Source organism: Epinephelus fuscoguttatus, linkage group LG13, assembly GCF_011397635.1.
Source record: "Epinephelus fuscoguttatus linkage group LG13, E.fuscoguttatus.final_Chr_v1".
Taxonomy (NCBI): Eukaryota; Metazoa; Chordata; class Actinopteri; order Perciformes; family Serranidae; genus Epinephelus; species Epinephelus fuscoguttatus.
Window position 1 is genome coordinate 42841575 of NC_064764.1, and position 24075 is coordinate 42865649.

Below are 24075 nucleotides of genomic sequence, written 5' to 3' on the forward strand. Positions count from 1 at the left end.
ATGGTGGTTCAGATGATCCGTCTCTTACCTGTCTGATCTAACACTACCTGTGTTTCCTGCCCGCCTGACTTCACTGTCCCAACATCATCAAACAGAAACGACCAAAACAAAGTCCAAATTGTCATTAACCTGAATTTTCAGTCGGCCATCTGCCGCCCACTCTGTCCTTGATGTCATATCAAACTCTATTAAATTAAATGAGGCTAAATGAAAAAAAGAAATGTAATTAATTTTCTGGTCATATTGGTTTTGTGATGCCTCGTCTAGACATAGACGACTAGTTCTGAAAAAAATGCCTTTTCTTCCTGCCTGTAGAACGATGATGAAGACTTTAATTATGTGATTGCCTTCTTCCTCGGCACAGCGGCCTGTCTGTATCAGGTAAGTGATAGTCTGCGGTAAGAGCAGCCCATCACCGGCTGACTGGCTGACTAACAGCCCTGCACTTTACAGCTCAGCAGCTTGTCAGCGAGACTAACATTAGCAAAAGCTCAATGCCTTTCACCCCACTACCGTCTCTAAAACATTTTCATCAGCTCCTTTTGTGCAGCTCCTGGTACTAAATGGAGCACCACAAATTGGTAGAGTGATGGCGAGACAAAGTTATCAGACGGGATTTCTTACTTACTGAGCAGACTTGTTGTCCCGTGAAGGACATTAATGATGAAAACATGTCACTGGTCAATGTCAGTCACACACAGACTGTGCAGCATTCATATTCTCCTGTGCATTCTGCTTTCAGTGCTACCTGTTTGCCTACTTCTCTGTGTGGAGGAGCAGTAAGTCTTTCCTGGCGTTTGCACTCATCTGTCTGTCCAACATGTATCTGTATGAACTGAGGAACATGTGGCAGATCCTCTTCCATGTGGCGGTGGGGGCCTTCATGACCCTGCAGATCAGACTGAGGCAGCCGCTGGGCAAAGCGCCAGACTACAATGTCTGACAGAGACCTTAAACACAAAGAACAAAAGGGTCTACATTCACACGGTCCCCCACACGTCCTGGAAATACAGCGACAGAGACAACACTGGGGACAAAGTGGAAACAAGCAAAACTGTCCTCCTGCTTCAGGAAGAGAAACCAAAACATGGTGCTGTTGGCTTCATCCAGCAGCCGTGGACATGTCTCAGTGTGGGAACTCTGCCGCAGCCTCAACCATTCATGGACTTTACTGGATTCATTTGGAACGTTGGCATCGATCCACCATTGTCTGATAAAATGTTTGCTTTACTTCCTGTCAGTGCAGCCATAGTTCAGGTCAGAGTCCTGCATATGTCTGGTTTTACTAACCCATGTTCTCACTGCTCCTGCACAGCTGAGAATCTGTTACATACAACATGTATCCAGGCTGCACACTCAGGCTACATCCTCACTAATAGAGCTTAAAACAAAGAACTTCTGCTGCGTTTAGGCCTGGTGTCCACTGGAGGCAGTAATCTCCATGCACCTCAGGATTCAATCATGTTTGATTTCTATACATAATTAATTTTTCTCACTGTGTGACTGCTTGCTGCTTTTAAAACATATCATACTTTATCTGTAGTGATCCATAATGAAATTAACAGATGAATTTACTTGCAGTCAGTGTGACAGCCGAGATGTTTCCATTCCTGAGCTTTAAACCAGTCAGATTGTTTCCATCTGCTGTTACACAAACTAAACTTTAGTGGGATATTTATATCAGCTCAGTGTCCAGTGAATACGTCCTGTAATGTTCACTGGAAATAGTGTGAAGTCACTACGTACTGTTGAACAGTAAATGGTTCGTAGCCTTTTTATTTTAACACGTGAACTGTATTAATTAATTAATTTGAACGCACCTTACAGTCTGCCTGTATGTGAATAACAAAATGACGGGGAGGTGGAGTGATCCACTGTTCTGTTAACATTATGTCCTCATCAGTGGGAGGAGCCTCTCTGCTGAATGTTCCCTCTGGGAGGAGCCAAGACGCTGAGTGCACCAGGTGCAGGGTTTCTGAGGTGAAACAGACTGAGCAGAGTTATTGTGGTTGAAGTTGGTTAATGCTGCAGTGAGTGTTGGTCAGTCGGTCTCACTTGTTTCTGTTACTGCTGATCGTCTCTGGGTGATGGCGTAGAAAATACTCACAAAACACTTGCAGATGTATTTAGACATTAAAACAAGCTTGACACTGCTGCCGTCTGTGAGGATGAATCACAGGTTAACTCCAGCGTGTGCTGCACTGTAGACTGTGCGGGTGCTGCCCTGCTCTCGTGGTTGATTTCTGCCTCTTTCATTCCGTCAACATCAAGTTATTAAAAAAACATTAAGATTATTGATTTTTGAATTGATAATGAATCGTCCACATCGTGATGCACCTGAGAATTGATTTTCCTCACCTCTAGTATCCAAACTACTCTGCCGTATTTGAACCTCTAAATCTTTTGAAGACACTTCTGACCCCTGTTAAAGCGTGCACTGCTGCGTCCTGCTAAACTATGCCATACTTAGTTTTTGGGGAGCTTCCCAGGCCTACATACTTTCTGTGATGTCATCCTTCTTGTGTACGTACTCCTCTCATGCCATGGTTTCCTCCATGGTTTCATGTGCCGCCATATTTGCTTTGCAGTGACTCACAATCAACATTTCCCGCCGCCTTGACCACCGTATGCTCATGTTACTCTCAGTGACAGCAAACCAAGAGTAGACCGTCTGCTCCCCACCTGTGTGACTGGTCATGTGATGCGCGTTGTTAGGGGTGTCAGTAGAGACAGATTATTCCCTGAAACGGTGCTCAAAAGCCTGTGTGTATGGAGATTGACTTCATTTTAAGATGGCATTTCAAAATGAAAATATATAGGTGTGGATGTAGCCTTTGTTTGAAGCGCTTTAGTTTTACAAATACACAACCTCCCAGTCTCACATCGCAATGTGCATGAGATACAGTGTGTGCTGCCTTTAAGAATTTGACCAGACTTTTCATGAAAGCTTGTTATGCTCAAGGTAGAGAGACATATTTGTGGTTGGTCATATCCAGCACTTTTATTTCCTTGAGCTCAGTCTACAGCCCATGAAGGCTAAACACATGTTAAACAGCGTACAGCTGTGTCAGTGTCATGAAACACCAACACACGATTCGCCGTCAACCCCAAACTTCAAATCCATAACCTGTTTGAATAATTCAGTCAGGCAGCATGTTTCATACATGTGAAACTAAGATCATATATTTTGAAACAAAGGTAGTTCAGGAAAAACAAACCGTTGCTGATTCTCAAACTGAGCAGCACATCTCCACAGCTTACATGTTAACGTGTCTGTTAGCAATGCACCTGATTGGAGCAGCTCTCATATTCCAGACAGGCTTAAGACATTAAATTAGTATTTTATTTTTATTTATTTACCATCAGATGTTGGCAATCTGACCCAATGATTGACCTTATGTGTGGGTCACCTGCGAGGTCATCGACCTGATGCAGGGCTCTGATTTACGTCACCACATCCACCTAGAACTGCGTGTGCTTCTGTCTGTCACATGCACTTTTTGCACGTGCACAGGTGTGAACCTGACCTTGTGCAGGACTCTGGTTTCAGTCGTGGTTTTAAAACTATGCAACGCTGCCTTGTGTTTGTGTTCGAAGCTCTCATTTCAGTCTCTGGTGTTTTCAGCAGCAAATGACTTTATTTTGCAGATATTTGTAATTTTATAGACGGTTAATTTTGCTATTTATTTACTTATTGTTCAATGAAAAATTAGAAAGATTTTATTACTTTAATTTGTTTTATGATTTGTATTTTAAAGGCCGACTGTTTGTGTCTCCAGGAGCAGTTGTGACAACTAGACGCCAGTCTGTTTGCATTCAAATCCTCCTTCCTTGCCCACACAGCCTCCAGCATATGCCAGTGTCAAGTGACTATGTTAATAAACAGGTCTGTGTTGGCAGCAGTAGAGATGCGTAGCTGTGTTGTCAAGGCCAGAGGCAGCCCGTATCATCTGAGCAGCCTGTGGCGTGCTTTCCTTCCTGCGAGTCCCTGGGCTCAGACATGGCTGCGTCTGCCACTGAAGGAGGCAGAGACTCGTCTCACCCTCTGCCTGTGTTTGGGATATTAGCTCAGTGTTCACATTTAACATGGTTTCAGTCAGGAGATGTCACATTCATCATTATTAGGCAGTGTGAGATCTGTTCAGAGAATTATGGGAAGATTTCCTGGCTTTCTGCACTTTCCCAACAATAACAGCAAACAACTGGAGCATGGGGCTGAGTCATGCTTTTATTGTTCATTGTTCATGAGGACTCAACAGTTGTGCCAGAACGTCTTTTATTTTAAATCTCTCTCTCACTGGATGAAGTAAAAAGTGAAAATAAAAGGCAGTATAGCTGCACAGCTCCGCTCCACGTCCATCTGGCATCTGCACTACAGATCTGTCGGGGGACCGCTGCAACACTTCAGCCTCGTTATGATTCATCATCGCGCTCTCCCAATGTTCTGTTGCCTTCCAACAGCAGAACCACACCTACATGACCTAATGGCTCGTTTCACAATATGGCTGGGACCGGACTGGATCTGATCTGAGCTTCACTGGCTCAGAGTGTTTGTGTTCACATCCTCCTCTTCCTCAGCACTTACAGTAAATGTGGAGTGTGGGTGGGTTGTGTAAAACAGGAACAATAAAATCTAAGGCTTTTCTACTGGTTTATCCAAGTATGGAAAATGAGTGTGATCATTTCTGGCTCTTTGAAATTTGGAAATGAACTGCTAAAAAAAGAAATGTGTGTGTTGTTGTACAAACTTTTCACATTTTAATTTGTTTAATTTCACACCAGAGTGTAATATTACACCTTTTGAGTTCCCCACTCATGATTAGAGCACAGAAACATTTGATCAGTTACTTCTAATGTCAGATTCAGCAAATGAAAATCTGGGAAAGAAAAGATTTGATCAGAAATGGGAACTGATGGACTTAAAGCATGTCTGAGGCTCAGCCCAGTCACCAGAATAAAGGCTGGCTTTGTAACATTACAACTTAGGTTTCTACACTGTGATTTGGTGAAGGAACGGGAGGCGCTTGGTTATGGTTGGAAAAAGATCATGTTTGGCTTAAAATACCCAGTTTTGGTGGCACTATACCAACAGGAAATGCAGCACTGTCTCGGTAAAAACCAACCACTTTTTGTGGCACTGTCCCGGCAAAAAATGTAGCAATGTCTCTGCAAAACACAACCCCTTTTTGTGACGTTATCTCGACAGAAAACACAGCGATGTCTGACAGAAAACCCAGGGTTGTATGGTTAAAAACCAGCCGCTTTTCAAGGCACTGTCCAGACAAGGAATGCAGTGTGTTGCGTAACAACACCCTGCCATGAAATCGCAAGAAACACAACACTGTCTCGGTAAAAAAAAACAAAAAAAAAAACCACGTGCCTTTATGGATAGTATCCCCGCTGATAACACAGCGATGTGTTTTTTGTGGCGCTGTCCCCGTTGGAAACACTGGAATGACTCATTACTGAACAACTGCTTTTCTTGGCATCATCTCAACAGAAAATGCAGCGATGTCTCGTTGGTAAAGACCAACCATTTTGTTCTGGCGACTGGGCTGAGACCAGAAGTGAATTTTGTCCACTTCCTGTTGCACATGACGACATGCAGATTTATCTTGATGTGATCTGGTCCTCAGTCCCCCTGAAACACATCTGCTCTGGTATCAGGACTCATTGTCTTTGAGCTCAACTATGGAAGATTGAACATTAAAGAAAAGTGGGACATTACCATCACAATGATTTCCATGTGTTGGTGTTTTTATGGCAGCGCTGCTGGGGGCTTAACAAGGCGATGAGATCTGATGCGTGTGTTGCTCTGATTGTGGAAAAAATGAATTATGAAAGAGATTCAAAGCATCCTGTAATAAAAGAGATATCAGATCCACGTCCTCTGTAATTTAAAGGAAACATTTAGCTAACCTTGGAGCCTGCAGCGTGCAGTAAATGAGCAGCAGAGTTTCAGCTGCTAAAATGCTGACTTTAGTTTATTCCCCTCCCCCAAACTCATTTCTTCTCTCTGGAGCAGCAACAAGCAACAGATTGCCTCATGATTCAGAGGTAGCTCAAACACTACTCAAGAAAGCACTCTTTGTTTTCCACCACTGATGGCAGGAGGTACTTATGAATATGATTATAATATATGTTGTTTGTCACGGCCTCATTTTAAGGAACAGCACTTTTCCTCCAGCTGTGGATTAATGGAGCAGGGATGTGTTTGTGCAGAATATCTGTGGCTTTAATGAATAATAGCTGCTGTAGGTGTAAATTGCTGAGCACTTGAACAGTTTGAAGTCAGGGAGCTACAAGTGAACATCAGTGGTGATAATCCTCTCATGGCAGAGATCACGCAGGTCTCAGGTTGGTGCTGGAGAAAGGTCACAATCATTAAAGGGTAACTACCATGTTTTTGTGTCCAAGTGATGAACGGGAACAACTGTGTTTTAAAAACTGATCAGTATTGAGCGACAGGGCCACACGGGCGAAACATCGTCAATTTCTGTTCACTTAAAGTCTTTGTTTTTGCCACTGACAGGCTCACAGTGTTCTCAGGCTGCATTCACACCTGTACTTTGGTTCATGTGGTCGCACCAGAGACTTGTTGCAAACAAACCAAGAGGAGTAAACAGGAAGTTGTGCCGACTGACAGGTGACTGGTTGATTGGACAGTTTTGGCGTCATCAGGACCCAGGTGTGGAAATCAAACAGAAGATTGTGCAGCAGCTTCTGAAGTGTTTCTGTTTCTGAGAGCTCACAGAGAAACACCTGACTGTCAGCGTTGTTAACATCAGACTGCAGATCAGCTGCATGTTGTGAATAATGACCAGCACTCACACGGGATGCACAGAAATGATTCTGGGCTTCAGACTGTGGGTCCACACATAGTCGATACAGTGATGGCAGTTTGAACAGCTTTAATCAGAGCAAATACCCTTGCTGACCTGCATCTGTGTTACCATGGTTACATGTGTGCATCAGCATCAGTAGGTTACGGCAGTGGTCCCCAGCTGGTCCAGATTTGTCCCCAGTCATCAGTTCAAGGTTGTCACAGTTTAACACATTTAGCATCACACTTGTGTGTCTCTGTCAAGTATCTGTCTGTTAGTCACTCACTCTGCAGCAGGAAACAGCTCTTCAAAATAAAAGCTCTGAGGCCAGAAATTCACTGTACTTCAAAATGAATTGTGTTTTTTTACAAACATTTCAGAGCCACCTACGGTCCAGTAGAATGGACCCATGAGTCGCCCCACCAGTTGGGCACCACTGGGTTATGGGATATACGCATCAATCAGTTTCCAGGATCAGTGATGAGATGGCGGACAGGTTCAGGATCAGCAGGTGGATTATTTTTGGTTCAGCTGTTGCTAAAATCACAGATCTGCTTCATAGAATCCTGTGATTAGTTCGTCTTGTCACGCCACAAACGAACCACACCAGAGTCAGCTGGAGGCGGACCCAGAGCCACCTTTTGGAGCGGCCTTGGTTTGGTTGTTTGGTGTGCACCAGGGTTTGATTGACAGCTTTGACACCAGCCCAAACGAACCGTACTAACTGCACAAACAGACCTGAGTTAGTTTAAACTGAGCCAAACAGGTCAGGTGTGAACGCACCCCAAGTGTCTGACTACATTATGAAAGAAACCTTCAGAGATAGAGCTTTTTGTGGAGGAGTAAGATCCATGTGGTTTAACCAGAACAGACATTTTAGCATGTGTATAAAGTTTGTATATTTTCACATCTAACTGGATGAATTGAGAGTTTATATCAACCAAACCAGAGTCGGTGACTGTCAGAGAATTGAAGAAACAAACTGAGACAGTTTCAGTGAGTTTTATTTTGCTTTGTGACTCTGAACAAACTGAGTTTAACAATGATTAAATGACTGTTTATTTAAACTGAGTCTGGTGGGTGCGATGATGGTGATTTGGGGCTGTTTCTGGTCAAACTAAAAGGATCTTACTCTTACAAATAGATGTGTGATCCTTCACACAACACTCAGAATAACAATCTGATCCTGTCAGCTGCAAAAACACTTTCAGTGGACGTACGTTCATGGAGCTCAGTTGCCTGCGGGGTTGACAGTGCAGCAGGTTTTGCTGCTGCAGCTGTGTCACTCAGCACTGGACTGATTTCAGAAACTGTTGTTCCCCTTTGTCACTTAAAAACGAGGGAGAGACGGGTCCTGGTTTGTACATACCAACACTCTCCTTTAAGTCTGAGGGTTTAGTTTGTTCCTACATGTGTTGAGTTGTCATGATTAAAGCCTGCACTGTGGTTACTTCCTGCAGTCAGTGACCTTTGACCCCATCACTGATCAGTCCTCATGTTCTTAAACTTGATCTGTTTAAATGAGGAGACTTTATTTTTAATAACTGTCCAGCTCTGCTGTTAAAATGCATATCACAGGTTATTGAATTAACGGCCCAATCAGAATCTAAATGTGATGCCTGGTGATTTGACTTGTGTGTAAATAGAGAAATTAAAGCTGTAATGGATGAAGCAACACTCAGGGTGCTAATCAGCAGATTAGCATTTAGCTGCAGCTCCTCCATCATATATATAAACACTGATCAGGCTGAAGAAGGAGAAGACAAAGGACTCCACGGTTAGACTCACTGATGTGGTTCTGCTGCCACCTGTTGGTCAGCCGAGTGTTGAACCGTCACACAGCTCAGCTCAGAGCACACACGTCAACACTGATGCACAAGATGCTCTGAAGGAGGGAGAGTTTCTCACTTAAAGCATCTTATTTCCACTGCTGTGTGGCCGAAAGTATGTGGACACCTGAGCTTCTCATTCAGAAACTGTTTCCATACCTGGAGGCAATCAGGTCTTCACTGTCTAAACTATCCCTGTATGCTGCAGCATAAAGATGCTCCTGCCTTGGATCCAAAAGCCCAAACTGTGGGGTGTGTCCACATACTTTTGGCCATGATATTTTGCAGGGGATAAAAGACAAGATTCTTTGCAGGACCTTTAGCTTTGCTACTGCACATACAGGCTGACTGCAGGTCCTTTTAGAGTCTGGAAATGTCTTTGATTTTATAAATATTCAGCCTTAAGTCATTTATCTCAAATTTGAATTTGTGACATTTTATCTTACTTAATTTATCCATCTTTTAATTTGTTGAGTCGAGCTCTTCTGTGTGTAAATGTTCATCTCTGATGTCACAAATCTTCAAACCTGATACTGAACTTAATTCTGTCGTGTTTCTTCATATTTACATTTAACTGTTGAAAATAAAAATGTACATCAGCTCTAACTGTGTCTAACTCTGACACTAAACCTTCCTCTTCACAGAACTACAGATAAACTGCTGATTAACCTGCAAAGTTTGAATAATTTGTCCAAAAATTAGTATTAAATTTGGTTTAAAATGATCTTAAATGTGTAATTAAAATGAATTAAATGTAAGTGTGTGATTGGTGCAGACAGCCTGGACGTGTTCTGAGACATTCATGTAAATTGATGACTCAGCAGATTATGGAGCAAAGAATCAGTTTCAATCATGAACCTGTGAAACATCAGCAGTTTATTTGACTGTTAAAAAAAAAAGCAAAGAGCATAGTGTTGGCATGACGACAGAAACAAGCCACGTGTTTGACTCTGAAGATGTTTGTGTCACAGACGCTGCATCACCGTGACGACATCATGAAGGTCCTCGGCTGTAGAAATAAAAACCAGGTGAGCTGTCGACGCTTCAAACCTCACAGAGTGTTCAGCCCTCTGATGCTCTCTCTCACTCTCTCTACAACCTTCTGGGTTCTGATGGCACATTTAATCATGGGTGCAGGGTGGCACTGTGGTCACTGAGTCTCATGAGATGATGCTTTAAAGGTACACTACACAGGGCTCTTCTAAAAAACTCACAAGACTTATAAAGTAACATCTCTTAATTATCATTTATGACCCACTGAAAGTGTGATGGTGAGTTTGTCCTCAGATTTTTGTCTTATTTAGTGGTGCTTGGGAGGTTATGGGCATGTGCCCTGAGAGAGTGCAGGAGAGGTCATGACCTGAGGTCTCATTTATAAAACAGTGTGAAGGACCCAGACTAAAATGTTCTTACAGACCAAACCCATAAATGACATGCACCAAGAAATATTTGACAGTTTCTACAGTCAGGCTCCACCTCACCGTCTGTGTCGCCAGTACAGTATCTCACATAAGTGAGTACACCCCTCCCATTTCTGCAAATATTTCATTATATCTTGTCATGGGACAACACTATAGAAATGACACTTTGATATAACTTAAAGCAGTCAGTGTACAGCTTGTATAGTAGCATAGATTTACCTTCCTCTGAAAATGACTCAAAACACAGCCATCAACATCTAAACAGCTGGCAACATAAGTGAGTACACCCCACAGTGAACACGTCCACACTGTGCCTGAAGTGTCAGTAGTTTGTGTGCCAGCCATTATTATCTAGCACTGCCTTAACCCTTTGGGCATGGAGTTCACCAGAGCTCACAGGTTGCTTCAGGAATCCTCTCCCACTCCTCCATGATGACATCATGGAGCAGATGGATGTGAAGACACCTTGTGCTCCTCCACCTTCAGCTTGATGAAGGCCCACAGGTGCACAGGTGAGTTTAGGGCTGGATACATACTTGGCCAGTCCTTCACCTTCACCTTCAGCTTCCTCAGCAAGGCAGTTGTCTTCTACTAGGTGTGTTTGGGTCATTATCATGTTGGAAAACTGCATTGCAGCTCAGTTTCTGAAGAGGGGCCACACATGCTGAAAGAGCACCAAGACAGCTGTCCCTTGCCTACAGTCAAGTATAGTGGTGGCAGCATCATGGTTTGGGGCTGCATGAGTGCTGCCAGCTCTGGGGAGCTCGGGTCATTTAGGGAAACATGAACTCAGAGCAGAGCATGATCGCCCCTCTTCAGAAACTGAGCTGCAATGCAGTTTTCCAACATGATAATGACCCAAACACACCTAGTAGAAGACAACTGCCTTGCTGAGGAAGCTGAAGGTGAAGGTGAAGGACTGGCCAAGTATGTATCCAGCCCTAAACTCACCTGTGCACCTGTGGGCCTTCATCAAGCTGAAGGTGGAGGAGCACAAGGTGTCTTCACATCCATCTGCTCCATGATGTCATCATGGAGGAGTGGGAGAGGATTCCTGAAGCAACCTGTGAGCTCTGGTGAACTCCATGCCCAAAGGGTTAAGGCAGTGCTAGATAATAATGGTTGGCACACAAACTACTGACACTTCAGGCACAGTGTGGACATGTTCACTGTGGGGTGTACTCACTTATGTGAGATACTGTATCTGTCTCCAAAATGTTCTTAACCACGGGTCAGAGTTTGTCCCATCAAGTCTGTTTTATACATCACAGCTTTAGAGTGAGAAGTGGCGCATGCCTCTTTCAGGCCTCGTTTTGTGCATACAGTGTTAATAAATGAGACCTCAGGTGCCAGACTACGCAGCAGGTGTCCAAGAGGAAGCTCTGAACATTGTAGACTCAGCACAGAAGAAACGTAAATCTTGTGAGGTGGACCTGCAGTCTGGGGCTGGACGTCACTTTCTCCACTGAGCTGCTCAGAAACAGAAACCAACAGTTCCTGCGTACTGTACCTTTAACAGAGACTGTTCACCCTCAAATCAAAAACCTGTGGTGTTGCTGTATTTATCAGTCAGGATGCACGCTTCCTTCTGCACGGTGATTCGGTTAGGGGGTGTAATTGGTTAGAAAGAAAATAGTTCCTACATGAAAGTGCTGACAGTAAGGTGTGTGGATTGTCTGGAGTAACCCGGTCATGATTTGTGGAAACAGACGAGCTGCTGCTGAGCATCGTCTAGATCTGTTACACTGCAGAGACCTCAGACACCTCGACATCTCCAACACTCTGCAGCTCACACTGATGAACAGCTCCACAGGTGAGAGCATGAATGTGTTTTTGATTTTGGGGTGAACTGCCCCTTTAAGTTTAGTGTGTGTGTGTGTGTGTGTGTGTGTGTGTGTGTGTGGATGATGAAGATGAAGGTGGCAGCAGTTACAGAACAGAACCATCAGTTGGACCAGTGACAGGCTGAATTCATTCTTCAGGTTCAAAGCAGCAAACGTTTGGATTTAATGTCAAGTTTCTATTTTTCTGTTCAAACAGGAAACTGAAAACAAAACCACAGACATTTAAAATAGAACGCAGCTAATTATAATTTAATATGTCTCATGAAAAATCCCGGGCGCTCCACCGGCCCGTCTCGCCCGCACCGTCGGGGAGGTGGAGCGTGAGCGCGTGCGATAGGACCCTAAAATGGTGAACTCTGCCTGTGCAGGGCGAAGCCAGAGGAAACTGTGGTGGAGGCCCGTAGCGGTCCTGACGTGCACATCGGTCGTCCGACCTGGGTACAGGGGCGAAAGACTAATCATCCCGCACCGAAGTAACAAGAACTGGCTGTGTAGTAAAACTGATTCAGTATGAACAGTTTTAAAAAGTTATTATAACTTATTTAATTATATTTGCACAAAATTTTAGTATTACAAATCTCAAAGTAAAAAAAAAAGTTAATTAATTTAAATGAAATTAATTATTTAATTTATAATCTATATAATACATTTCCTAATATTTGCTTGAAACTTTCTCCCTGTGGAGAAACGTTCTGGATGATACTGTAAATGAACTGCTCAGCTCATCAACACCGTCTGTCCTCAGTGACAAACTGTAGAGCCCAATCTAAATAAACTTGTATTTAAAATATTAAAAACTGGTCTTAGAACGATCTCTGATGACTCTCAGGTGCTGGAAGGAGCCTCACACTCTGACACTGAATATGTGCACAGTTCAAAAGATTAAACAGACAGTTTGATCAAATAAATGTCTGGAGGGAGGGAACGATCTGATCATGTAAAGACACTGAGGACTCAGTATGGTTCACTTAAAGTGACGTGTTGCACTAATGATCAGCTCACTGTGACTGAACAGCTGCTTTCCTTTATCAATATCTGTCAATAACTAACAGACTTCCTGTTTGTTTGTTTGTTTCTTTGTTTGTTTTTGATCGTTGCGTTCAAAATTTTAATTACAAAAAATATTGACTTTAAGATACTAATTAATATTTGAGTTACAAACAGGAACTGCAAATTATTTTTAAAAATGGTCTTAACTGTAACTTGTCTGCCTGACGCGTCCCCTCCTGTTTCCTGCTGTAACATTTACAGTCTCTCTTCAGTTTAATTTGAAGTCGTGTGAGCATCGTGTCACCTAAACTCAAACTGTGGTCCCACCCACAGAGCAGCAGCAGGAGCTCTGATTGGCCAGACTGCTGCCAACATGTTGCAGCCGGCCAATCAGAGCTCCTGCTGCTGCTCTGTTAGTTTCAGTAATAAGTTTTAATATTTAATTATCGGTTAATGTTTAATTATCTTTTTCAATATTTTCTGGGAAACATTTTAATTCAAATTTAATGAGTCATTAATTTCTAACAACTCTTTAAAATGAACCAACTCATGAACAGATTCTGTTTAAACACTGAAAGCAACTCAGCGACGAGTCTGAACGCTGCAGATCATTTAGACAGACATTTAGACATTTGGAGAGACACGGACAGTCCCAATAAAAACTTTATTTGCTCTCCAGAGTAACGTTAACTTAAAAAAAACAGTTTACAGTGTTTCAAAGATTCATGTTTTCATGAGGAATAAATGAGCTCAGAGATGAGGGCGCAGTGTGTGCGAGGCAATATTTCTCTCAATACTTTCATAAGATTTGTTGACAATAACAAAAAGTATTGAGCAACTTATTCTTCAAAGAAATACTTCACCTGCTAAATGACCATTAGTGTATGAAGTACTGTGTGTGTTGTACTGAATTAGTGAACAGCGCTTTATTTCCTCACAGGCCTCCACGGTGACTGAAGAATTCAAACAGGTGAACAGTCTGTATGAACTGAAGTAAACGTTGGTCTGACTTCAACAGCAAAACATCCATTAACAAATTCTCTCACAACTCGTGCAACATAACCTGTCTCTCCAGGGTTCCTCAGGATCCTTTTAAAATCTTAACGGCATCGAATAATGAGGAATTAACTGGTACTGAAATGTCGTAAGTTAATGAGAAGTAGGATTTTATGAATGTTTTGACGTTGCATTGTTAAGTCCCAAAATCATTGGTAACATCTATTTATTCAAAATATTTTACTGAATCCCTCTGACACTGACGTCACACAGACCAGGATGATGAACCAACGACACTCGGAGGTGAAAATCCAAAGAAAATTGGCTGTTTGCCCAAAATTAGGCAGCATGGCTGAAACAGCTCGGTGAATGTTGTGCCAAAAGTGAGAAACATAAAACTTGTTTTTAGAGCTGCACGCTAATATCAGCTCGTCATCATTATCAGCTGGTATTAACTTTAAAATGAACCATCAGAATCAGCCAACATGTTTTTTCTTATTTAGCACAATGACTGAATATCACAGACAATGAACAGTGTTTCATGACTCCACCTGCTGGTGGGCCGTCACCATCAGAGTCTGTGTGTATAATATGATGGTAATTCATCGACAGAAGAGACTTGATGATGATCACTGACACTAGGTGGATATATGATATTGATCAGTTATCGGCCAAATGATTTGTTACATATCAGCAAAAAAATCCAATATCATGCATCCCTACTTGTTGTTTTCTTTCCCTTCAGTTTTGATTATTGTAAAATTGGTCATGAAGTTCATTTCCTGTGGCTTTAAAATAGTAAATCTAAATCTAAATCGCCTTCAGTTATAAGAACGTGTGCTCAGTACGTCCCAAACATGCAGTTGTGCTAAAGAATACTGATTTAAAACACATAAGTACAAACGGTTTAGTGCAGAGCAGAGTAGTGTGCAAGGACACACGTTTCAGTTGAAGTGCCCAGAAACACTCTGGTGGCCCGTGTCTTAAAGGGATAGTGCACCCAACATGAACCTCAAAATATCTCCATACTGCTTGTCCGTAGTGATCCAAGTGTCCTGAAGCCCCAACATAAAAAGTTGTTTGGAAAAACCTCATTTGAACTCTTGGAACACTACAGACGAGCAGTACGCAGATATTTTGTGGTTTCAATGATGTGTTTTTGGACGTTTGAATCTGGGGCGCCGTCAGCCTCCATTAGGTGGAGTTGTGTTGCTACCTCCTCTCCCCTTGGATCTCTGCAAGTGATGTGAGGACTCTAAAAGTGAATTTTCATTTTTGGGTGCACTATCCCTTTAAGTCCTGATCATACGACTGGATCAATGAGACCTAGATTAAACTGCAGGAGGTGTGTGTGAGTCTGTGTTTGATACAGGCTGGATGTTTAAACTCAGGCCGCTGTGACTTCAGTTCATGAAGAATGTTCAGATTCTCCATTCAACATGGAGCACTGTGAGAAAACCAAAGTTTTCTTCCTGATTTCAAAGACACACAAATTCAGTAACTAATGTACGAACATTTATCAGGTGAAGAATTCCTTCAAGCTTTTGTCTCAAATTTATTTATTCATCGGTCTTGTCAGTTAAAACTTGACGCTGAGTCCAGACGTTTGCTGCAGACTGAACTGTGATTCAGTGACAAACAGGAGCAACTGTAGTGTTTGGTGATGACAGACAGAAATAAACCCGTCAGGTAAAGACAGTGTGTCTGATGGTGGTCTGATGGCGTGATACTGAAAAAAACACATCTGATTAGAAAATCAAAGGGCACATTTCCACACGGGCTCGTCTGTCCCCGTCCACAGGATGAGCTTCATCACCGCCGTCAGTACAGAGTTCATATTAAAGGCCTCATCGGAGATCGTTGGACATTCATTGGGTCGTACCATCTGATTGAGCAAGCGAGGGGGGGGGGGTGTGTGAAGCGATGCAGGAGGGGTGGACGGCTGAAAAAAGACAGATGCATTCATGTCCTCTAGTCTGTCTTTCAAAGTGCGAACTCTCTGAGTCTGACGGCAGCAAACGGTAACTTCCTGTGTGAAGGAGAGAAGGTCGACCTGCTGAAGCTACAGAGGACCCCCCCCCATGAGTGATACAGTATGTACATGTGAATACACGTCGGTGTTTATAGAGCGCTCTAATATATTAATGTACAAAATATAGAATCTGAAAATATCTCAGAGGGTTTGGTGTTCTCAAGTCAAAATACAAAATGCAGAAGATTAGAAAAAGCTCTTCGTTGACATCCTCTGTGTGTGTGTGTGTGTGTGTGTGTGTGTGTGTGTGTGTTGCTGTTGATACTTTAGTGGAACTTTGTGACTTTATACGAGAAGCTTTCTGTAAACACTGCGCAGTGTTTCCTCTGTTCGCACCATAAAACGTCTGTGAGGGGCGTTCTCGTCTGTCTTCATCGCTGAGACAAAACTTAGGCTGCGTTCACACCAAATCAGGCGTTGTGGCGATCAACTGCAGGCTGTGCTGCGGTGTGGGAGCGTCACTTTAAGCCGATCTCTGCGACTGAGTTTTTGTCTTCAGTCAGTTTATGTTTGCTTGTACAATAACTTTGGCGTTTTTCATTATGGACCCTGTTTCACCGTGTACATCGATCAAAGACACCACGTTAACAAACACAGTGACGGTGTTCAGTTGCCCCGTGTGCCTCCATTACAGCCTGCCGGTTGCTGCCCGCTCCCTCGGTACTGGACCAGTTTCAAAAACTGCTGTTCACATCAGTCTCTGACTGAGTTACACAGGGAAACAGGGTCCATGTTGAAAAATGCTGAAGTTATCCTTTAAAGATCTGTCGAATTCTTTTTGATTATCATCGCTGACACAAAGCGTGTTTTCCTCTGTAGGATCGTCGGTCCTTCGAGGATATCACCGGCTCTTTTTCTGTGTGCAGCGCCGCACTGAAGGACCGCCTCCTTCAGCCTCTCACATCCTGCCCTCTCAGCCTGGGCAGCACGAGCTAACACAGCAGCAGCTAACACGTCAGACAGTCTGACACCGACACAAACAGCTTGTCTCTGCAGTTCGACAGGTTAATACCTTTGTAATGTTAGCAGTGTGATGCTAACAGTTAGCCTGACTGTGTAACTCTAACAGGTGTAACAGGTGCAGAGAGAGCAGGAGTGTCAGAGTGACACAACACGCTGCACGCAGCTCTACAGTGACGTCACATTTCACCTCTTTTAAACTAATTTGTGGTTAAATTGTGGTGACTGGACAGAATTTATGGACAGTGGCTGAATTTGCGTTAACTGTTGTGATGGAAACATCCTGGAGGGGCGGACCCTGACCTGCTGTCACAGCACACGTGTGTCGTTCATACTTCATTTCTTCATCTCACTGTGATATGTAACGATAGACACAGACTGTGGGCTGATCATGTGACTGGCCCCTGCAGCGTGACGTCAGGTTGTGTTTCTCCAAAAGTTGAATCTGTTTCAACTTTTCACTGCAACACTTTTTCCGTTTTTACCACAACGCCAGATTTGGTGTGACTGCAGCCTCGTACGTGTCCACAGGATCCGTCACCGCCACGCTGTAAGCAGCTGCTGCAGTGCGTTTTGAGAGATTTGCATAAAGTTGAATCTCTGCTTCTTTATGCAAATCAGGGGCAGCGTACGTGACTCGCCGCCTCTGGAATCTCCCAGACAACCTGATAACTTACCACTGATTCATGTCCTATTTCTTTCCTCAGATGTTTCAGAAACATTTCAGTAAACAGTTTTTTAATGTCAGAACGTTTCCAAATGAGCCTCCATGTTGTTTCAGTGTCAGATCCGGGAGCAGACAGCCCACAGACCAAACGGCACGCCCATCAAGCGCCCAATGACCCCTCACATCCAGAAACGCCCCCTGTGGACACGTAGCGTCACTGCGACTCCTCCGTCAGTCTGTGTATTACTGCAGTGATCAGATATTGATGAGAGGACAGATGTGCTGCAGTGCTGAGTGTCCACACTTCAGAGGTTCGTACCTGCACCGCCACAACATGGACACATACAGTACATTAATCATACACATAAAACTGTCTGTTTTACATATACGTATAAAGTTCAGCAGGAGAAAGGCAGAGAAACAGGAAGTGGCACAGTTCATGTCCTGCTGCAGGTTTGTCCCCAAACCTTTAAGATCTGGCAGATTGAAGCAAAGTAAGTTTCTCAGAGAACATTCCTCCATTAGGACGCAGACTCTCACAGCCGGGGACGTCTGTCCTCATGCACTGATCGGACATCTTTGGTCTCATAGTGAGGCGAGCTGAGCCTGTCCCGCTTGTGGTCGTGTCCTCCGCAGGCTGAACTTTGGGATGAGTTCTCTCATCCGTCCCTGCTGTGGCCTCACAAGGTTTAAGAAAGGATCGGCGCTGTTAGGAGGGACGCTGCGGTCCGTCTCAGTCCGCCGTGAGCTATCAGAGGTCCATGAGCCTGCTCGTTATGTCCAAGGCGGCGTCAGAGGGGGGGTTAACTGCTCGACGGTCCACCGGTGAGGAAGTACGTCATCATCTCTCCTTTTCCTTTGACTGTGACCAAACCTCTGTATTCTAGTGTGTAGTTATAGGAGCTCAGTACCTGGTACAGGTCGGCAGTCACCTGAGGACAGACAGAGACGGGGACAGTCAGTGGACATGTTTGGACATATGACTTCTGTGTGTTTAATATTATTTAGTCTCAGTGTAGCTCAGTGTGACTCCCAGTCACAGCTGATCAGTGATTTCCTTTTGGAAAAACAAAAACCCAACTTTGAACAAATTGTGACTCGTGTGGTCTGAGAGGACACTAGACGTCCGCTCCTCCTCCTCCTGGCTCTGATTTGTAGAGGCTTTAGAATATCTCACCCTGACAGGAAACTTTGTCCAATCACACGTCATTTCATAGAGAGGGCGTTCCTATTGGCAAATGTAGATGTGCACGCACGCACCTTCAGTTCAGGCTTGATTCAATGGCAGAGAAAATGCTGCTAACAGTTTAGCCTCTTGCTAACAGGTGCCAAAGACTCACAGCTGCAGCTTCAAGTTTACAATCATGTAGCTAACGTTAACTAGCGCCTTAAATCACAGTGTGTCCTTTATCTCACTTCCTGCTGCTACAGATCATGTCCCCGGGAGGAGAGCAGGCAGCAGCTCTGGAGACTGACCCCCAGTCAGTGGTTGCAGCAACCTGAATCCAGCCAACTCAAACTCCAGCTCTGAGGGATCAGCAGCACAATCAACAAACTTTCTGTTGCTGCTGTGACACCCTGCGCTGAGGGGTTTCTTGCTGGCCAAATTACAGTCGCTGACCAAAGGGTGAGTCTCTTGAGTTGCTGTTTGCTCTTCGCTCTTCTACGGGGTCCACAGTGTCAGGGACCGTGGGACTAAGGGGCCGTGGGACTAAGGGGCCGTGGGGTGTCTTGGGGTGTGAAGCTGCCACACACCAAAAAATGTCAGAGGTGCCAAAAGAAATGTAGAATTATTTAGTGGTAATTACTTAAAATATCAGATTAAAGCCATTCTTTTTTTACTGGTTATACATAAAATAAAACAGAAAAACATTTAACAATTAAACTCAAATACAATCTGTTTATATTAATTTGCCCCTTATGGGAGCTCACTAAGTTTTATTTGCCAACAGAGAGCTTCTGTTTGGTCCTGTGTTACAGGTACAGAACAGCTGTCGGGCTGAAGCTGCATTTTCAACAGATTTTTCTGTTTGATTCATAAAAAGCTGAAAGTTAAGATTATAATATAGGTTTATATTTCTGCTTCATTTATCACCCTGCTCAGTTGACAACCATAAATGACTTCCTGTTTAAAAGCCTCTCAGCTCGTCTGAATAGCTGAATATTATCATGTACAAACAGACTGAAGTGAGTTAACGGCGCCATCGTGCTGTTGCTTTGTCTCGTTCATGTTGATCAGGAAGCAGCAGTGTGTGTTGGCTCCTGTGGAAATGGTGTTTCAGGAGGTGAATTTAAAGGCTTCCATCTGTGTTCAAAGACGCTTTGAGTTATTAAGCTTTAATGACTTCACATCTGATCGTGAGTAAAAACCAATACAGCCATTTTTAATTAACTTGAATAGACTTGTGTGTCTAAACCCAGCCGTCGGCCATGACAGGCAGTTTGGAGGGATTTCTCATGTTTGACCAAAATAGTCTGGAGCCAACTCCAAGATGGTGAAACAGATAAACTACCAGCTGTCCTGAGCTCCACTGACGCTGCTTTAATGACCCGCTACTGTCTCAGCGTTCACTGGTTCGTAAACTAAGTGTCATCAGGACGGCGGTTGTTCCAGTCGTCTTTAATGTTTCTGACAAGGGAGGGTGAGATGAGCGATTATTGAGAGAACGCCTTTTTTTTTTTTTAAATGACGGTTTGTTTAAAGGTTGAGTGGAAGTTGTTTGTTGTCACAACGTGATGTGGCTCAGGAGGAACTGTTCAAAAATATCAGTATTAGTTAAAGTAATGGGATGTTTAAATACTTCTGACTTTTGATTTAGGTTTAATTAATGTCCTGCAGTGTTAGGTAGAAAATGCAACAGAGTTCTGCAGGACTGAGTCCTTAAACCCAGAGATGAGTTAGCATTCCTGCACGTCCCGTTCCCTCGTCTATAAGTCAGTGTGTTTTTGGTTAGATGTCTGAAATAAGGCCTGTCGTTCACACAAGCTTCAGAGACTTTCATGTTTTGCTATGACATAAAATAAGTCAGTAAATACCCCACTGTGAATTTAGAAGCTTATTTGTGTCTTGAAAAAAAAGCAGTTGCTAATAAGTGGCTAAATGAGACTACAAAATGTCATCACGTCGCCTTACAGCCTCGTTGTGGTGGTGACGTTTGGTCATGTGACTGTTGTGTAGCTTGTTTGTCTGTTGCTTTTTAATCTGTATTAGCCATCAGGGAAGCAAAGTCAAGTTATCCACCGTCAGCTGTTCACTTCTGTTCCGTTCACTGTAGTGTCCTTTAGTACAGATTATCTCGCTGAACAAAATCTGTAAGTCTCATAAATCTTTGTTTGCCACAGAGCTTATTTTAAATCCAAAAAACAATCAAAAAGCCCCATTAGCTTTTTGTGAGGGAATCAGGGCAATGCTAACTTCTGTGACGGCCTAGAAAAAACGTTATTGCTGTAACATAACAAAAATTACAGTAATTAAAGCAATATTATTTGACTGTCTAAAATTATAAAAATGATATCATTTACTTATTTTGATTAAAACAGAAAACTACATAAACAAAATATCACTGAGTACAATGACGTGTTAAATGTTTTGAAGTGGGGTTGTCTGAAGTATTTAGGTTTGATGGTGGTGGAAGGAGCATGCTAACATGTTTCCTAACCTGGCAGTGATTGAATGTTTCCACCATCCAGTCAAAGAGACGGAGAACCAGCTCCATGTGAGGGACTGGAGCCTGGGGGGCGGGGCACTTTTATTAACGGGTGCAGGTTTGACTTTGACATAATGACAGGTAACAGGTTGGTTCTGGTGCTGAGCTTTATGGGTATGGGCGGGTGCAGCGCTCTGAGCTGGAGTACTGTCACATAAGCTCAGCAGTCTCCAGCTGTGGACGGGACCAGCAGCAAAATGAATTTTAGCCAACTAAAAAAAAAAAAAAAATTTTTAAGTGTACACTTTATTCAGAGTAACTTTTAGTGCTTTACCTTTCTGTCAAACAGCCCGTTTAGACAAGGAGGCCGTTAATGGCTTCAGGTCCCATCATGCTCTCGTCAAAGCCACACTCCACTGACAGAAACACTCATTTGGCTTGATGAACTCAGGAGCTGCTGGTCTGTTGCTGCCTCCATCAGTCAGTGTGTTTGTGTCACTGTGTGACTTTGGTGAATCTGAATTAACCCTTTAAACACCAGAATCACACAGTGACACAAACACACAGACTGATGGAGGCAGCAGTCGACCAGCAGCTCCTGAGTTCTCAGTGGAGTCTGGCTGTGAGGAGAGCTGCTTCAGAAAGGGCTGTCTGACAGAAAGGTAAAGCAGTGACAATATTCTAAATACAGTGAACTCTTTAACTGATCTAGATGATTTTTAAGTGGCTAAAATACATTTTGCAGCTGCCTGTGTCCACAGCAGGACATCGCTGAGCCTCGATGTCAGACTCCTTCCTGCTCCTCCAAACTGACGACGTGCTGACTGACTCTACAGTAGGTGACACACTGACTGTGGATAAATACATCACACAAACCCTTTAAAAGATCTGAACTGTCCCTTTAAGAGAATATTTGGGCAGTGTCACAGTGTCACAGCTCACCTGGATCCTCTCAGGTACTCCTGTGCTGTCCATGCGGCTCGCCACGTTCACCGTGTTTCCCCAGATGTCGTACTGAGGCTTCCTGGCCCCGATCACCCCGGCAACCACAGGGCCCATATTAAGACCTACGACAGGAAGCAGATTAACAAATACAAGATGAAACATGGTGCTTAATCACAACTAAACCTGCTGGAGTCTGATGTGAAAACAAATATGTAATATGTTTTTATGTTTTTACAAAACTCACAAAATTTGTTTTATTGAACAGGTTCCTTTGTATTTTAGAAAAAATGTGCTTTCTGTCCAAAAATAAATATACTGTTTATCAAACTCTTCCCTGCAGCTCACCTATCTTCATCTTGAAGTTGTTGAAGGAGTGTTCATTGATGTATTTCATTTGGTCCATCATCCTCATGGCGTAGTCGGCCAGGGCGCGAATGTGCGAGCGCCCGGCCTTGTCGTACGTGGAGTCGTTGAGGCCGGACGCCGCCATGTAGGTGGAGCCGATGGTCTTGATCTTCTCCAGCTGACGGAACTGATCCTCACTGATGATCTGAAGGTGGCACACGAGACAAAGTTTCATCTGATAAGTTTTATATTTACTGGATTTAACTTGATAAGATAATCGGATTCTAACAATTCTCTCTTTCTTTGGTAGTAAAGAACAATGTACCAAACATTTAAGCAGATGTTTTTCCCTCTGAAACCTGCGTATGATTTTAATATTTATTTAGTCTAATATTGATCAAACGTTGCAGATAAAGAACCCAGAGACAAAGCAGAGTGAATATCAGACTCAGATTCACAAACATGACTGAATGAATGTTAAAGTTTCTGCGTGTCGAACCGGATGCATCAAACTTTCATGACGTGCCTTCATGCAGCTTTAACTCAGCATGATGTGGGTGAGAAGAAAGAATCAGTCTTAAAGTCTCTTCTTACGAGTGCTCAGTGAGTAAAACCAGACAGAAGCCGACGTGCTGTTGGTGTCACTGGGACACAGAGCTCATAAAGCCGCACTGACACCAGTCAATCCCACAGCCAGAGCCTCAGATTCACAGACGCAGCCTGCAGCTGGATTTGTTCTCGTCTCACCTCATCAAAGTCGGCGATGATCTCGTTGAGCAGCCGCAGACACTCCACTCCCTCGTTGTTGGCCTCCAGCTCCACGTAGAACTCTGAGAAGTTGCTGATGGAGGCGAACATGACCGCCACGCACTCACACGACTGGTAGTAGAGCTCGTCGTTACGCCGTTCGCGCTGCAGGAAGTGGGCGGCCACGTCTTTGGGCAGAATGTTGTGGAGCAGGCGGCGGTTGTAGGCCTGCAGCTCCTCCATCTCCTCCTTCTCCTCTGTGGCCTGTTGGGGTGACAGATACAGACATGAAACAGATTACACTGATCAATAATCAAAAGAGAATCACGTGAGGAAAAACTGATACTGCAGAGTAAAATATCTCAACTGTGATCAGATGAGTCGTCATGACATCAGTCACTGCTGTAACTAAAGACATGACGTCATTTTCTTTAGTGTTTACTGAATATTTGAAGCAAACTATAAAACTACATCACTGATTTTGTTGATATTCTATCTTCTCAAATTAATAATATATATATATATTTTTTTTTTACTAATTTGTCATATTGTCAAAAATATCTTTGTCTCAAAAATACCCTGAAATATCCTGATGTTACTTTAGGGACACATCGCTGACCCCTACTTTGTGCTGTTGGAGCGGAGCAACAAAAAAAAAAACAGACAGTGTATATATTCCAGCAGCGCTCCTAATGATGACCCAGCTCCAAAAAAAGAAAGTCAAAATGTGGAGTCAGATGTTTTAGTCGTGGCGAGACGCCGCAGATCAACGAACGTGTGGGAAACCCTGCTGCTGATTGACAACCAAAGCTTCTCTGTCAGTGTGGC

At 43.4% G+C, this 24075-nt stretch overlaps 2 protein-coding genes across 5 annotated transcripts in view; one reads left to right on the plus strand and one right to left on the minus strand.

Moving 5' to 3' along the window:
• sec22a (SEC22 homolog A, vesicle trafficking protein) overlaps positions 1-19299 on the plus strand; it is a 30865-nt gene extending 11566 nt beyond the window's left edge. Inside the window, exons 6-9 of one of the 3 annotated variants that reach the window (XM_049594070.1) lie at positions 316-381; positions 9625-9681; positions 17678-17874; positions 18995-19299. In XM_049594070.1, coding sequence (XP_049450027.1) covers positions 316-381; positions 9625-9681; positions 17678-17818 — 264 coding nt within the window. In that variant the 3' untranslated portion in view covers positions 17819-17874; positions 18995-19299. Of the gene's footprint in view, positions 1-315; positions 382-742; positions 4671-9624; positions 9682-11783; positions 11888-17677; positions 17875-18994 lie in introns of those variants that run through there. The other 2 variants (XM_049594071.1, XM_049594069.1) reach the window with 2 other exon arrangements.
• adcy5 (adenylate cyclase 5) overlaps positions 18357-24075 on the minus strand; it is a 110375-nt gene continuing 104656 nt past the window's right edge. For both annotated transcript variants that reach the window (XM_049594056.1, XM_049594055.1), the window contains exons 18-21: positions 23248-23511; positions 22501-22705; positions 22153-22277; positions 18357-18495 (exon numbers count right to left, since the gene is read on the minus strand). In XM_049594056.1, the coding sequence (XP_049450013.1) occupies positions 18367-18495; positions 22153-22277; positions 22501-22705; positions 23248-23511 (723 nt within the window). In that variant the 3' untranslated portion in view covers positions 18357-18366. The remainder of the gene's footprint in view (positions 18496-22152; positions 22278-22500; positions 22706-23247; positions 23512-24075) is intronic.